Source organism: Calidris pugnax, unplaced genomic scaffold (assembly GCF_001431845.1).
Source record: "Calidris pugnax isolate Ruff unplaced genomic scaffold, ASM143184v1 scaffold47, whole genome shotgun sequence".
NCBI lineage: Eukaryota > Metazoa > Chordata > Aves > Charadriiformes > Scolopacidae > Calidris > Calidris pugnax.
Genome location: NW_015090809.1, coordinates 804,357 through 818,879, shown reverse-complemented (window position 1 = coordinate 818,879; position 14,523 = coordinate 804,357). Strand labels below are relative to the sequence as shown.

The following is a 14,523-nucleotide window of genomic DNA, read 5'->3' as shown; positions in this document are numbered from 1 at the left end:
TGCCTAATTCATGTCAGAATCCTTTACTCCAGTGAATCAGAAGTGAGGATTATGAATGTGTAAATCTTACTTAGGACTTCATCTTAAACAAATGAATGGCTTTATTGGATGAGGATTTCAGAAATGTTTGTATTTGCCAAGTTTTGTTCCAGCTGAAGTTGGGAGTAAAGCTCCCTTTTCCTCCCAGAAAGGAACAAAGGCAAACAAATACTGATCCCCTTTTGTTTCAGACACTCCCATCACAATTTGCATACAAATTCTATTATCTAAATACAGCTATGAAAACTTAAGATGCTGTATGTATTGTATCAGTACTTCATTAGTAGTAATGTCCAAAAATGAGTTTTGCAAGCTACTATTTGTTGGTGTCCCTAAAACCTTTGGATGCTATCGTTATTATTCATGTGTTATATAAGGCAAAGAAAAAAAACTTTTAAAGAACTTTTTCAGAATTTGTAAACAAGTTATTGGAAGTAAAACCAGTCTTACTTTGTTGTTGTGACCCCAGCTCAGCAGGATCCTGAGGAAAGGTGCAGTGTTTGTTTGTATGGCTGTATAGATGTAAATGTCTACTAAATTCCTCTGTAGACTATAAGGAAAAAAAAAAAGGAGAGAGGGAAACAAACACGAATGATGTACCTTATGCCTCAGTTATATTTGTTATGTATTTTGAAACAGACTATTTTACACTGGAATTAGACTATGTAATTTACCTGATCCTTGTTGCACAGATGTGAGGATCAGCTAGCTGGAAGTCCTTTCTAAATTTGGCAGCTGAGGTTTAAAATAAAGGGATGTAATCAGTTATTCTAGGTCAGACTATTATGTCTATATATCCAGAATTAATTTGTTCTAAAATGACCAGCATAAGGCGTTTCAGCAGAAAGCCCTATTTTGTTCCCTGTGAGATGTCTAGGAAATGATGAGATTTTGTACCTAGACAATGGTGTGAAGTAAAAGGTCTCTCCTGGCCTGTGTCTCCTGTCCATTGGAGTGGGAATAAAAAGCCATACTCAGCTGGTGTAAATTAACCCAGCTTCAATGCCTTCCCATGGACTATGCCAGTTCATATCTGTTGAAGCATGATTTCCTTAATGTTGATTCATGTTTTCTCTTTTATCTTTATTTTAGCTTCATACAATATCAGCGTGTTTGGCTTTGTTTTCTTTGATGAGCGAATGTGGGTAGCATATAATAAGAAGTTACTGATGTATTTATTATTAATAGAGCCATAAAGTCCCTTTGAACATCTGAAAAAGGATGGCTTGTAGGTGTGGACTTGGGTAACACATTTGGAAAGGAGCAAGAACCATTTCTTTCTAGAAGTGTCTGACAACGTAAAGCTTCCATTTTTGTTTCCCTTTTACTCAGTGAATTTTTCTTCCTTTTAATCTTTTAATTCCCCCCCTCTGACACTGCAGTCTTTTCTTTTTTCCACATAGAAATATGAAGAAATGGGCAGGTCAAAGTTGAGATCATTTGTGGGGCTTAGTCACATTGTAAGTCCCAGCACAGCCCTTTCATCTCTCATGAACACAGACTGGGTATTGTGTGAAGTTCTTGAACTGTAAGTGACTTTAAATTCACTCTAGTGGACAAGGGTGAGAAGAAGTCATTTAACTTTTAATAGACTTTCAAGGACGAATAAGCAGCTGGTTGAGATGGAATATGAAATGACCCTTACCATTTCCCCAAACTCAGAATTCAATCTTTGAGGTTTTAAATAATGTGGTTAGCTTTTTTCCTCCCCCAGTTTCCATTCCTCTCTGTTTTCTCAGTTTAGATGGACAGGGGGGCTGTGAAAAAAAGACTTAAGAGAGGCATTTCTGGCACTGCTGCACTGAATATCTTGAAAGTAAGTTGTCCCTTCAGATATTTCCTGCCAGGTTTCCAGAATGGAAACAATTGTTTCTGCTTTATATGACTGATACCACATGGAGTACAAAAAGGCTTGTGCAAAAAAGTATAGCTCCATTGAAATCAGTGAGCCCATGCCAGTGCACTGCAGCTGAGGATCTGGGCCAAACAGTCCTTTAGTCCTGTTTGTACTTGGAAAGCGACTTTACGTGTCATCTTATGTGCTACAATTCTCTATTTTTTACCTGCCTGGCTTGAAGAACTGAGTTTGAGGGGGTTTTGATTGCAGCTTTTAGCCAAGGCAAATTTTTCAGTGGTCCAGCAGTTCTGATGATCTATCTTTATTTGAAGTGAAGAATGAACACTTACATCAATTATAGTTTCTAGCTCCCCAGGTTGGAAAACACAAAGTAATTAATTTTCAGAATATATATATGCATCTCTCTCTCGTTTCTCTTAGTGTCAGACTTGAAAAGACAGATACGATCCGTTGCATTAAGTCGTGTCGACCAAATGATGTCAACTGTGTCTTGGATCCAGTCCACACAATTTCCCACACTGTCATTTCACTGCCCACGTTCAGAGAATTTACAAGACCTGAAGGTAAGTGGTTTGTTCCTTGTTCCGTTTAATAGACTACAACATATAAAACCTCCACCGGAAATCCTTTCCTAAAGCCAGACTAGCCACCAGTACAGTAAAATGTTTGCACAGTTCCAAATTATAGTGTAGTGTTCATTTAATTAAAACCTTCAATATCCAGGAGTTTTAATTTTATGGGGCAAAGAAAGTCATTCTGAGCTCTAACTCATGCAGCTTCCCAGTCTAAGGAAATACTGAGTCCTAATTCCCATTTACCACATTTACTCACAGAATAGCCATGTGCCCCATGACTTACTTCATTCCTTTTTTGCAGATTTTGCCATAGGAAGTAGGTGCTTGTTATATTTCTCTCATCTATATATGGGCTGTTGTTTGCTAGTGACAGATGACTCGTTCCAAAAATATGCCTTTATCTACGTGCAGACGTTAATCACAAAATCATTATATTATCTAGTACTGTGATTTGCCTATTTTTGACCTATGAAAAAATAAGTGCTGTTTTTTAAAATGTGGAATAAAAGAAGGGACATTCCAAGGACTGGCCAGGAAGCTTTTAAGCTAAGATTTTCAAGAAGCATCCAAGTGAGTGGCTGTTCCTTCAGCCTCTGCAGTACCTGCCAGTTTCTAATCCTGCAGTTTCATAAGGACCGCACTCATTTTGCTTAGTTCACGTATAAACTTACAGATCAAGAGCCAATTTTTGCTTCTTGGCATTTGTATTAGCTTTCTGGCAGCTGCACTGGGGATTGCCTGCACATCCAGAGGTGGGGTGACTGCCTTCTGCTTCTCTGAAGGAGAGTAGGCTGCCACTCCACAACTTACGGTGTGGCACAGACACAGAGAGAGAAGAAGGGGAAAGAGGAAAGGAAAATTACTTTGGAGGGGTTTTGAAAGATCTTAAATCCTAGGTTCTGAGGTACCTAGAGTCTCAGCCTTGCCACCTCAGAAAATTGTCCTAAATGAAACCCAAAGCTGATTTTTCACTTCTGTGCCAGGCCATACAAGCAGGGCAAGAGACATCCCAAGTCTTGTTCATATAGGAACAATTTAACCACCAGCAACTTAACCACGTGGAGCTGCTGGAGATTGCGTCAGGCCTGTTCCAGGCCTTGGCTGGCCCTACTTCAGAGGGAGCGGAGGAATGCCCCATAGCCACTTCTGCTGCCATACACACCCCGTCAGCTTCACCAGGTGTACTGGCAGCAGAGCTAAGGATTTGGCCCAGGATCCTTCCCAAACCGTTCCCTCATTAGTCCATCCTCATTATTTAATAAAGAGAGATGAGGCCTAGTAATCCGAGAGTACTACCGAAGCCCAGAAGATGTTCCTAAACTGTAATTCAGTGCATGGCCTTGGGTGAATTCTTACAGGCCCATGGTTTAGTTTCATCATCCAAGGAGCAAGGGTAATACTGAGAATAATAGTACTTAACTCCCTCACAAGAGGCTTGAAAAATAGTCTCACTTTTTTTTGGCTCACAAGAGGCTTGAAAAATAGTCTCACTTGTTTTTTGGGTTTTTTGGGTTTTTGGGGTTTTTTGGGGGTTTTTTTCCTTAACCTAACACCCTCTCTCCAGTACTCAAAAGGACTCTGCAATTTGTAATAGCAATACTTTCTGTATCTGCCTAAGGGAATCAGAGTTCAGGGGTTTCCCTGCTTGATGCCCCTCCACTGCCCGCCCTGTGGATCCTCAGTGTGATCCTCTAGGTACCTGCTGAAAGTCCAGCTGGTTTCTAAGACTGGTCTTCCTGAACTCTCAAAGTCATAGTGTTTGGCTTCAGGGCTTCCTGGATGGTGCAGGAGGAGAAAATAAATCTAAATCCTCCCTTACCCCAGATGTTCTTTCTTTCCATTTTAAAGGACAAACTGGGGGTAGGGTGGTGTCCTCTTCCAGCTTTGAGGACAAGTAATTTTGGATCAAATGCTGTCAGGTTCTTCAGTGATGTTTTCGAATACTTCTCAGTACATTCTGTCATACTTTTTGTTTGCAGAGATTATTTTTCTTCGTGCCATCACACCTACATATCCGGCCAACCAGGCAGATATCATATTTGACATAACAGAAGGAAATTTAAGAGATTCCTTTGATATCATCAAGCGTTACATGGATGGTATGACAGTGGGTGAGTAGAATGTTTTCTATTCACTTCCTTCTCTCAGTAATATTGTAGAACAAGGTCGGAGAAATTAACTAAGTAATTAATTCCCACCTTGGTTTTCAAGCCTGTATTGATTTAATATTCTCCAGTCCAACATGTGTAATTTGAACTAATATCACAAATAATTTTTAGTCAAAATACCAGAGGCCTAAACTGTAATTTGAGAAGTATTTCAACTTTTTTCAGAACTGGGTCTAATTACAAATGCAAATGGCTTAGCTTTAAAATAATGAGGTTTGCCCATTATAATCAGCCCAAATACAAAAAATGTAGTACGTCAGCATAGAGACTAAATTTAATTAACTGTTCTTTCTTGTTTAAACAACTTTGCACCAATTTTTGGATAATATTCAAATTTTTAAAGCAGGGCTGAAGGACTGAATATACTAAAACTGTTACCTTTTTTAATATTTAATGACAGGCTGGTTCAGTTTTAAGTAAATAGCTCTGTTGAGAGTAAAAGGGACCTGCCAAATACTGTGGTTTAGAAGAAACTTCATAATGGAACATATAGATGTGACTCACAGTCTCAACTTGGCAGGGAGGAGACGCGGAAGGAGATAATACTTGTGTATATGGGTTGTGTGCTAGACCTGCATCTCCTCATATAGCAGGAAGGGGCTGCAACACAACCTGGGGTCATACTTTCTGGAAGGTTTCTTTCCAAGCAGGGCCCTTGTGGGGGATATCATGCAGACTGTATCCAGTATGTAATGTGTATAGTGTCTCTAGTATATCTACATATATGCATACAGATCTAGATTTCCAGTGTCCAGCATACCCAAGAGCAGTTGGCAAATTATATGGAGGTTGCAGAGCAGGGGCAGATCCCAGCTGATGTGCTGCTCTGCCCAATGTGAGTGGCTAGTGCAGTGGTAGGGAAATATGCTGTGATTCTCATACTTAGAGAATACATATGCCAGGTATTAAAAAGTAGTATTTGATTGCTCTTTATTAATGTTTATTTATGAAAATAAAGGACCGCTGCTCCCAGTGAACGTTTGGGCTTCAGTAAGTGAATATGTAGCTTCTGCTCAGGTTTATGGATGTGCTTCTGAGTTTCCCAGCAGGGCTTGTCTGGAAAAGAAATATCGCTGCTGTGCTTTTTCCGTACTGATGGTTTGTGAAAAAGTCATTTTTTAGCATCCTCTGTAGGTGGCACTCTTGCATTTCAGAAGCGTGGCAGTACAGCGTCAGCTGTGCAAAGGTTTCATGAACTGCAGATAAAAATCATAAGTCATTAGGTTTATATTTCTTTCTTTATCAAACAGAAGTATACATGTGAATGCTGAGAAAGAGGGAGAGTCTGTTGAAGGAGAATGATAAGATTACAGATTTCAGGTATCGGGTTGAGTCTTTAGAGGAGTATAAATGTTATCAGATCCCACAGTAGTTACAGTGGTTTGCTTTTCGTGCTGTGTACTTCTTTCTGTCTGAAATAAGAAAGAAGGATGTGTTTAGAAATTTGACTGGCCAAGTTATTTGCCTGAGGGAAGTGTTTCCATTTTGAATAATAGGACTGCGTGTCAGTGGTATTTTACTTGGTAAACTGGATATTTGCCTCACAACGTTAAGAGAGAAAGGACATTCTTATACACCAAATTGAGAGGATATGATACATGCCTAAGTACATTTCCAGCTCTGCAAAAGAATTGGGCAACTCTTTCTTCACCTCAGTTCCCCCATGTGCAACATGGAGATGATAAAACATGCCTACTACTGTCTTAATTAATTCTCGTATCTAAGAGTCTTAATTAATTCCTCTGTGTTAAAGTACTTTGAGATTAATGGATGGAAGCTGCAAAGTAAACTGCCTGCAGCAGAATTGGAAAAGGAAAAACAAAACAAAACAAAACCCCAGCTGATACTACCTAAAGGGAAGAAGCTCAGGACAGCATGTTGTATGTGTGAAATTAGGATTGCAAATAATTCTGCCAGCAGCAGTTCTGCTGCTCTCATCATAGTATCATTTTTCTTGTTATTAATAATCATCACGTTAGGTGTTCCCATAAAAGTGCTGGGAAGTTTTCAAGACAAATAAATAAGATGGGATCCTAGTCCACAGGAGTTCGCAAAGTGAGTCCTTCTTGTGAAGAAAGGGGAAGTGCTTGTGTAAGGGAGGAAAAAGACAAAGGTCATAGATAACATTAAAAAGCTGTGGATGCCCCGTCCCTGGAAATTTTGAAGGCCAGGTTGGATGGGGATCTGAGCAACCTGGTCTAGTGGGAGGTGTCCCTGCCTGTGGCAGGAGAGTTGGAACTAGATGATCTTTAAGGTCCCTTCCAACCTGAACCATTTTATGATTCTAAGATTTATTGGTTATCAGAAAAATGTATTTGTTATCCCATTAAGTTATAGGAGAACTTTGGGGATATAACATGGTGACTTTAGCAGAGCAACTGGCCCCGTAACCAGTGTCCAACATATGGGCCAGTAACAGACAGGTGTACAGGAATCGTTCTCCAAATATAACGTTCCAACTTGCTGCAATCATCAGTTTATACACTTCTGGGAAAGCACACCTGGACCATCATGCTTGATGACTACTGATGGACGTATGCCTCTTTAATCTGTGTAGTCTTCTTTTTTGAAGAGATTCAAAGAAAGGAGGGAGCACTGGGAAAGGGAGAAAGGACAGATTAATGAAGATACTCTTGCAGGAAGTCCTTCATTAGTAGAACTGTTTTTGGCTAGATTGTCACAAACAAGAAGCGAGATGATGCTTAGGAAGGACCTGTATCTAAACTGTGTTTGTGTGAACGCAAAGGAACAAGATGCTCTCAAAAGTGTAACACTAAAAAAATGCTAAAAGGTACAGATTTCTTTTGTTAAAGGTTTAGAGAGTGGGAGGAGCTGTTAGAGATGGCATTACAGAAGGAAAGTGAGGACTTCAACACTGGCAGAGAATTGTGACTGAAGAGAGTCACATCATTGGCTTTAGCCATTATACCTTTAAGTAGACACTGAGACATCAAGTAGCAGATGTTACTGAAGCTGAGAAATATGTAGGATTGGATGGAGAGCGGCTGATCAGGCTGAAATAGCAGCTGAGGTCCTAAGAGGAGATAAGAGTAGGAGCAGGTTGTGAGGAAGAAAAAAGAAGACACTAGAAACAGAGGAAAGAGCTGGCCCAGAGAATGTTAGAAAAAGAAAGAACACAGTCTCCCAAAGGAGATGTAGGAGAAGCAGCTACAAAGGTAGGAGAAGAAAGAGACAAGGACAGTATTGTAAAATCAAGGAAAGAAAATATATCGAGTGGGAATCAATGATCAGCACTATCTGACACGGAAGAACCAAAAGAAATAAGAACAGACCCCAAAACTAGCTGTGCTGCCCTACAGAAAGTATCTTCCAGTGGAAGAGAAGGAACAAAAGCCAGTCTGCTGGAGTGGCAGCACGTAGACTGAAGTGCAAGTGCAAGCTGAAGAAAAAGAATTGCATAAAAAGTTGCCGCCAATTTTTCTGCCCTACTGTATTAAAAAGAGATGCAAACCCCTGTTCTTTCCTGGTTCAAGAAGTGCTGTAGGCTCTTTGTTGCCTGGTGTGGTTATAGGCCAAGGTGGCACTGAATCCAAAAAATACTGTTAACAACTGCACATCACTTCTTAGCATAAGCAGGAGAAAAACAGACATGCAGAGCTATCCAGGTTGGTTTTTTTTAAAGTTTTTATAGACTTTTCACTGCATTCCTCCTTTAACCAGCTGTCAGTGAAAAATGAAGAATGCATTTTCAACCTGTACAAAAATGTCCTATCAATGCCTAAGGTATTATCAGATACTATAAAACATTTTCCGCCCTCAGCTATACATTCATTTCCTTGGGTGACTGTAATACCACCTTGTAGTCTGGTAAACTTCAGGAAGGTTTTAAAATTTCTTAATGCAGATAAAATAGTGAAATCTCCCATATCGCATTTGATACTAACCTGAGCATATATTCTTGCCTATTAAGCAGAATGATACTATTCTTAGCAAAAACAGCCAAAGCAAATACAATTAGAAAATTTCACTTGTACCTGCAGAGATTCTCGGGGGTGTTGAGCTGGTGCTTGAATACACTGATATCAACAGTTGCTTTTAATTTTACAGATATGTACTACTGCTCTCCATTGTTATTTGCAAGGATTTCAATGCTATCTCTGTCATGAATTTCCAGCTTTTTTCACATGTCTTCATGATGTTACCTTTGAACCATTACAGAAAGTGTCTCAACTACTGATAGATAGCACAACACTGGATTTATTAGGAGTCCACTATGGTATCATGATTGTTTAGTGTGTTCCAGAGGCTGGGGAGAGGGTTTTAAAAAATGATTAGAAGGTAAATAAAAACAAATACCATAAGAAAGTGTGCTTGTGGGATCCCATATTGGTTGGGGGCAGGAGAAGGAGACTGGAGGTTTATTTGACTTTTGGAGAAACCTGTCCTTAGCACGGGGGTAGTAGTTCTGCATCTCATAAGAAGTTTGGCCATTCTCTGTGGGGTCCACCACGCAACTGTCTGTGGTACGGTCTGACATTAAATTCAGAGATTGCAAAAGATTTGGTTCTGAACTTTGTCCCTGGACCTACTTTGCAGTGCTGGGCAAGTACCTTCACATTCCTCTCTGCTTCTCCCTTATCCTCTGTTGCTCTAGACTCTTTATCTTTGGGCCAAAGGCTGGCTGGCTCTTACCATGCATTTGTTACAGTGTTTAGCTTAATGAGATCCCTGGACTGATTGGGGCTTCCTGGCACAGCTGTAACTCTAAAAGTAGCAGTTCACCTACAATTGCTTTTCTGTGGGGAAATGGAGTCTCGGTGTAGGCATCCAGGAGAGCTCTGCCGTTCAGGGGGGGCGAGGATTTCATCACATACGTTATCATCTCCCCTTGTGGATACTCATACAGAAAGTAAGCAACAACAGCCACCTTTTGTCATGACCATAATGTCATTAGCATGAAACGACAATGGTGTCTGGCGATACAAAACCGGTGCTGCCCAGTCATTCGCAGGGAGCACACAGAGCAGGGACATAATTCAGCAGGTTTTTCGACAGGCTCTTGCAGCCTTACGTTAAAAAAGACACAGTCCCTTTCAGTATATCTTTGTTCTGGCTTCCTCTAGGCTTGCCCCGTTCACAAGAGGAGCCCCTCAGCGAAGAATATTTTGTGAGTTTTCCCCTCTATGCCAGGTTGCCCTGTCAAAATTAGTAGCTGCGCATCTGAGACGAGGGTGCCCAGAAGCCATTTGGTAAACGGGATCGTAGATTTATTGCCTGAACCTGCCCTTTCGGGATGCTGATGACTGTGCTGTTCAGTAGTCAAATCTCTCAACACCCTCCCTCCCCTCCAGAAAAAAAATGTCAGGCTGGAGAGCTCTTCTGGAGGCAAACAAGCAACTCGAGCAGGAGGAGGTGAATTTTCATTTTGTATCTTAAGAAATGCTGAAGGTGCTTTTTCTGGTGAGAATGAGTCTCGTGCTTGAGTGGAACAACCTTTCTGATGCCAAATTTCACTCCAGCACATCGCAAGTATCTGGTTAATCAAACGCTTCTCCTTGATCAATGTTCGTCTCACCCCTGGGGTAGGGAGGTGTAACGTATTACTAAAACATTCATACAGACCACCTTGGGTTACAGTTTCCATAAAGCCAGCAGACAAATAAATCACACTGCAACTCTGCTGAAGTTTCGTGAACTGTGGCGTGAAGTGTAAAACCTAAAAACATGGGAAAGAAATGGAATGAGTCAGGGAACAGCTAAGGGGATCGTTGAAGCTCCTTGATTCAAATTGTGTAGCATGCATTTTCTGGTATTAAATTTTAAACTGTGGGCTTAGATATTACATTAATGAGCAAATAATGGCAGATTTGGAATGCAGTACACTGAGAAACATACTGTAACAATTCATCTGAAAGATGTCTGTCTGAATTCAGTCCTCTGAGGTGCTCTGTGCTGGTTTAGAGTAGTCAGAGACCTGCTTTTCTGAGGATCTCCAAACGTGAAATATTTCGTGCGACTCATTCAGCTGCTTCTGCTGCTGCTCCTGAGTTTACGTGTTGATAGCAGCCTTCTCTTTCCTGCAGTAGTGCCTCCACACCCTATAAAACTGGAAACGGAAGATAAGAGACTCAAGGCATATCGTAAATCTTTCCCAGTGTGATGCACAGATACACGGCTCACTTGAAAAACAACCACCTTAACTTTTATTTTTAAAGGGGTCAGATGTGGTGAAGTGACCCCTTATTTCAGCCTTGTTTGGAGAATTTGGGCAGGAACTAATGCACATCAAAATTCAAAAAGCTCAGAAGATCTGCTAACAATACCAGCAGAGCTGTCGCCTCCAGGTGATGACTGAGCAGCTATATAAGGGCTTTCATGTCAAATCCTCAGGATTAGGTACTTTTTCTTCCATGGTAAATTGAATCGCAGAGCCATATTGGGCTGTGTGCCATACGTGGCTCTTTGCCAAGCAATGCTTAAGGTCACAATAATTAATTGCCCAGGTGTCATGGATATGCTACTGTATCAAAGCTTGGCTGAAACTGAATAATGTGGTTGTGGGACAGGTAGGGGAAACTAAACCACTCTCACTAATGGAGATTGCGTGTATGTGATGATATCATGTGATGGACACTAAACCCCCTGTAAATAAGGTAGTGGGAATAAAATATTAATTAGGAGGCTGATATATGTGATTTTGCACATTTTGGATATTCACCTTTGAAGTTTTTCCACCTGTTTTTGTGTAATGTGTAAGATTCTTACGCTACCTAAATCATGTCACGTTCTCAAAGGTGGAACAGGAAGGATTAAAAAATATATGTTGGAAACTATTTTTTAATGAGGCTACTTCAAGTACAGTTATTGCATTTTAGGCATGAGTGATTTCGCAGCATTGTCAACATTAAAACCCATTGCGAGGTTTGGCTGGAAGGCAAACCAGAGATCTAAAAGCACTTCACGTTTGCCAAACCAAGATAAGAGCACATCTCTCTGAAGTTATTCCGTATCCTTAATAAAGATCACAGTATTTGTAAACTAGCCAAACCTCAGTAAAATCAAAGGTTGTTTTTAATTCTTTAATAATACCAAGGCTCCATATGATCCAACATGACAGATAATAGCTTTGAAAATATTTACCATTTGTTTCTGGCCAAAAAATGTATTAATACCATGAGTCCTCTTTATTGCCTCTTTATTTGATGCATTTCAGCAATCAAAGCTTTCTAGAGAAGTCCAAGTGTTAATGAAATTAAACTTTGTTGAGCTGTATAAGGATAGCATTTATAATAAATTGAATCCCAAATTTCTGATCTGTGGAATAGGCTAATCAGACAGGTCCTTTTTCATGTTGAAATGTAACTCTGTATTGTAGCTTTTCTTTTTTTTCTTCAGAGGTGAAAGGGAAGGCAAAAAGAGAAGCAGATTCAGTTTTAGCTAAACTGAAACTGAGACTTGTACCCCATGTGAAAACTTCAAGGGCTGGACAGTTTTAAACACAATTGTTTCAACAGTCTTTAAATGAGAGTTTTGTCTTTACGTGGTCTATAAAAGATTACTGTGGGCAACAGATATGGTGACCATGGAAGTAGATCTGAGCTGTGGCTTATGGTGGCAGGTGCAGGCCCTCCTCTTTTTTTCTGAGGGGTGTCTTACCCTACCTCTGGTCTATTTTACACCTCTCAGGAGAGGATATGGCACCGCTCTGAGCTGCACTGTTGGGTGGTGGTTATTGAATTGCTCTGGGGGCACAGGCAGGAGTCCCATTTATGCCGCTGGTGCAATACTGGCTGTTACAGTACTTAAATCACAGCTGCCTTTCTCTTCCCCCATAGGGAGCACTGGGATTGTGTTAAGCAATCTGGAGCTTTGCTGGTGCTCAAAAGGGAAATCCCCTTCTCCTGTCTACCTCTGAACTCCAGCCCTTCTCCTGTAGCCAGCATTAGTGCTTGTGCAGCAAGCTATGTTTTTGGGTTTTTTTTTCTTTCAGGTGTTAATCCGAGGGAACGGGTGGAGGATATAACAGGACTACTATTTTTGATCAGCTTAAACCCACAGTGAAATTGCCCTGAGTGTCACGTAGCTTGCGAAAGTGTGATCTTATGTGTCCAAACTTGATTTCTAAAGCATTTTATAAGCACTTGGTTATTCAACGGTTGAAAATTAGGCCATTTGCTTAGAATTTGAATGAAGATCTGGAAGGTCCATGTTTGAAAAATACATGGTTTTGAAAATCTTGTTCCCAGGTACTTCAACAAAGATATGTATAGCCAGCTACATTCCTCTGAAGCAGTTCTCCATCAGCATAGAAACCTTGTTAACATCCAACTTTAACTTGATTCTCCAAATCTATTATTTTGTGAAGTGTTCACTATCAAACTTGAATGAAGGTCTAATTCCCAATGTTATGAGGGCAATACACTTCAAAGCAAGAGGAAATCTATTTCAGTACTTGTATTTTGATTAATGAGTTTTCTGAATCCTTTAACCATATTTATGTTTGTCAGGTGTGGCAGCTCAAGGATTAATGATATCTTCAGAGCTATTTTTCTGTATATGATTTGATGCCTGCAGTGATGATTACCAAGAAATATTTCATTTTCCAAAGAGCAGCCACTTATTAATAAAACAGATTATATCAGAAACTATAGAACACCGCATAGCAGGAGCCTACATTGTTGTTGTCACAAATAATTGAGAGAAATTTAGATAGCTTTCACAAAAAAAAAAAAAAAAAAAGAGAGAGAGAGAAAATGAACTATTTAGCTTTTGGGAGATGGAAGAATCTAAGGTGTACATTAACTTTCTGAAGTCAGCAGACATCTGGTGGTCTGGGAAATGCCTGCAGTTTGACAGCTAGATTGCGCCTTTAGGCACAGTCATGAACTAGAGAGGACTGGAAGAAGGTAATGCCTGTGAGACTACCTGTGGAGGCACAGCCCCCTGCTGTGAAGGGCAACAGGAAGGCCTTCTAGAAGTACATCAACAGCAAAAGGAAGACTGGGAAAAACGTGGGCCTGCTTATGAACGGGGCAGGAGACCTGGTGAAAAAGACACAGAGAAAGCTTAAGTATTTCACTGAAATTCACTGAATTTCTAGAGTTGGAAGGGACCATAGAGATCATCTAGTCCAACTCCCCTGCTGAAGCAGGATTGCCTAGAGCTAGAGCATGTTACTCAGGACTGCATCCAAAGGACTGCATTCAAAGCCTTTATTAGGTTACTCTTTCTTGATAAGACTGGCCTTCAGGAGTCCTGGGGCACTCGGAGCAATAGGAAGATCTGGAGCAAGAAATACTTACTCTCCATGGAGAAGGATCAGGTTAGGGAACATCTAAACAAACTGGACATACCCAAGCCCGTGGGAGCTGGTGGGGTGCCCCTACAAGTGCTGAGGGAACGGCTGATGGCATTGTGAGGCCACTCTCAATTATCTTTGAAAGACTGTGGTGATCGGAAGTTCCCGTGGACTGGAAGAAGGCAAATGTCACGCCAACCTTCAAGAAGCCCAGGAAGGAAGATCGAGGGAACTACAGGCTGTTCAGCCTCACTTCAATTCTTGCAAAGGTGATGGAGCAAATCCACCTGGAAAACATTTCCAAACATACTGGGGACAGGAAGCTGACTGGGAGTAGTCAGCAAGGATTTATGAAGGGGAAATCACGTCTGATCAACCTGACAGCCTTCTACAAAGAAATGACTGGATTAGTGGATGAGAGAAGAAGAATGGATGTTGCTTATCTTGACTTTAATAAGGCTTTCAACACCTTAATCATAGGCAACCTGAGGAAACGTACATTAGACAAGTGGACAGTGAGGTGGATTGAAAAACAGCTGAACAGCCAGGCTCAGAGGGTTGTGATCAGCAGCACGGCTAGCAGCCAGTCACTGGTGGTGTATGTGAAGGATCAATACTGGTTCC

The 14,523-nt window shown here is 40.7% G+C and overlaps 1 protein-coding gene across 2 annotated transcripts in view; it reads left to right on the top strand.

Moving 5' to 3' along the window:
- The window catches only part of FBLN1 (fibulin 1), a 74,745-nt gene that overhangs the window by 42,855 nt on the left and 17,367 nt on the right, over positions 1–14,523 (top strand). For both annotated transcript variants that reach the window (XM_014938411.1, XM_014938410.1), the window contains exons 14-15: positions 2,318–2,460; positions 4,452–4,583. In XM_014938411.1, the coding sequence (XP_014793897.1) occupies positions 2,318–2,460; positions 4,452–4,583 (275 nt within the window). The remainder of the gene's footprint in view (positions 1–2,317; positions 2,461–4,451; positions 4,584–14,523) is intronic.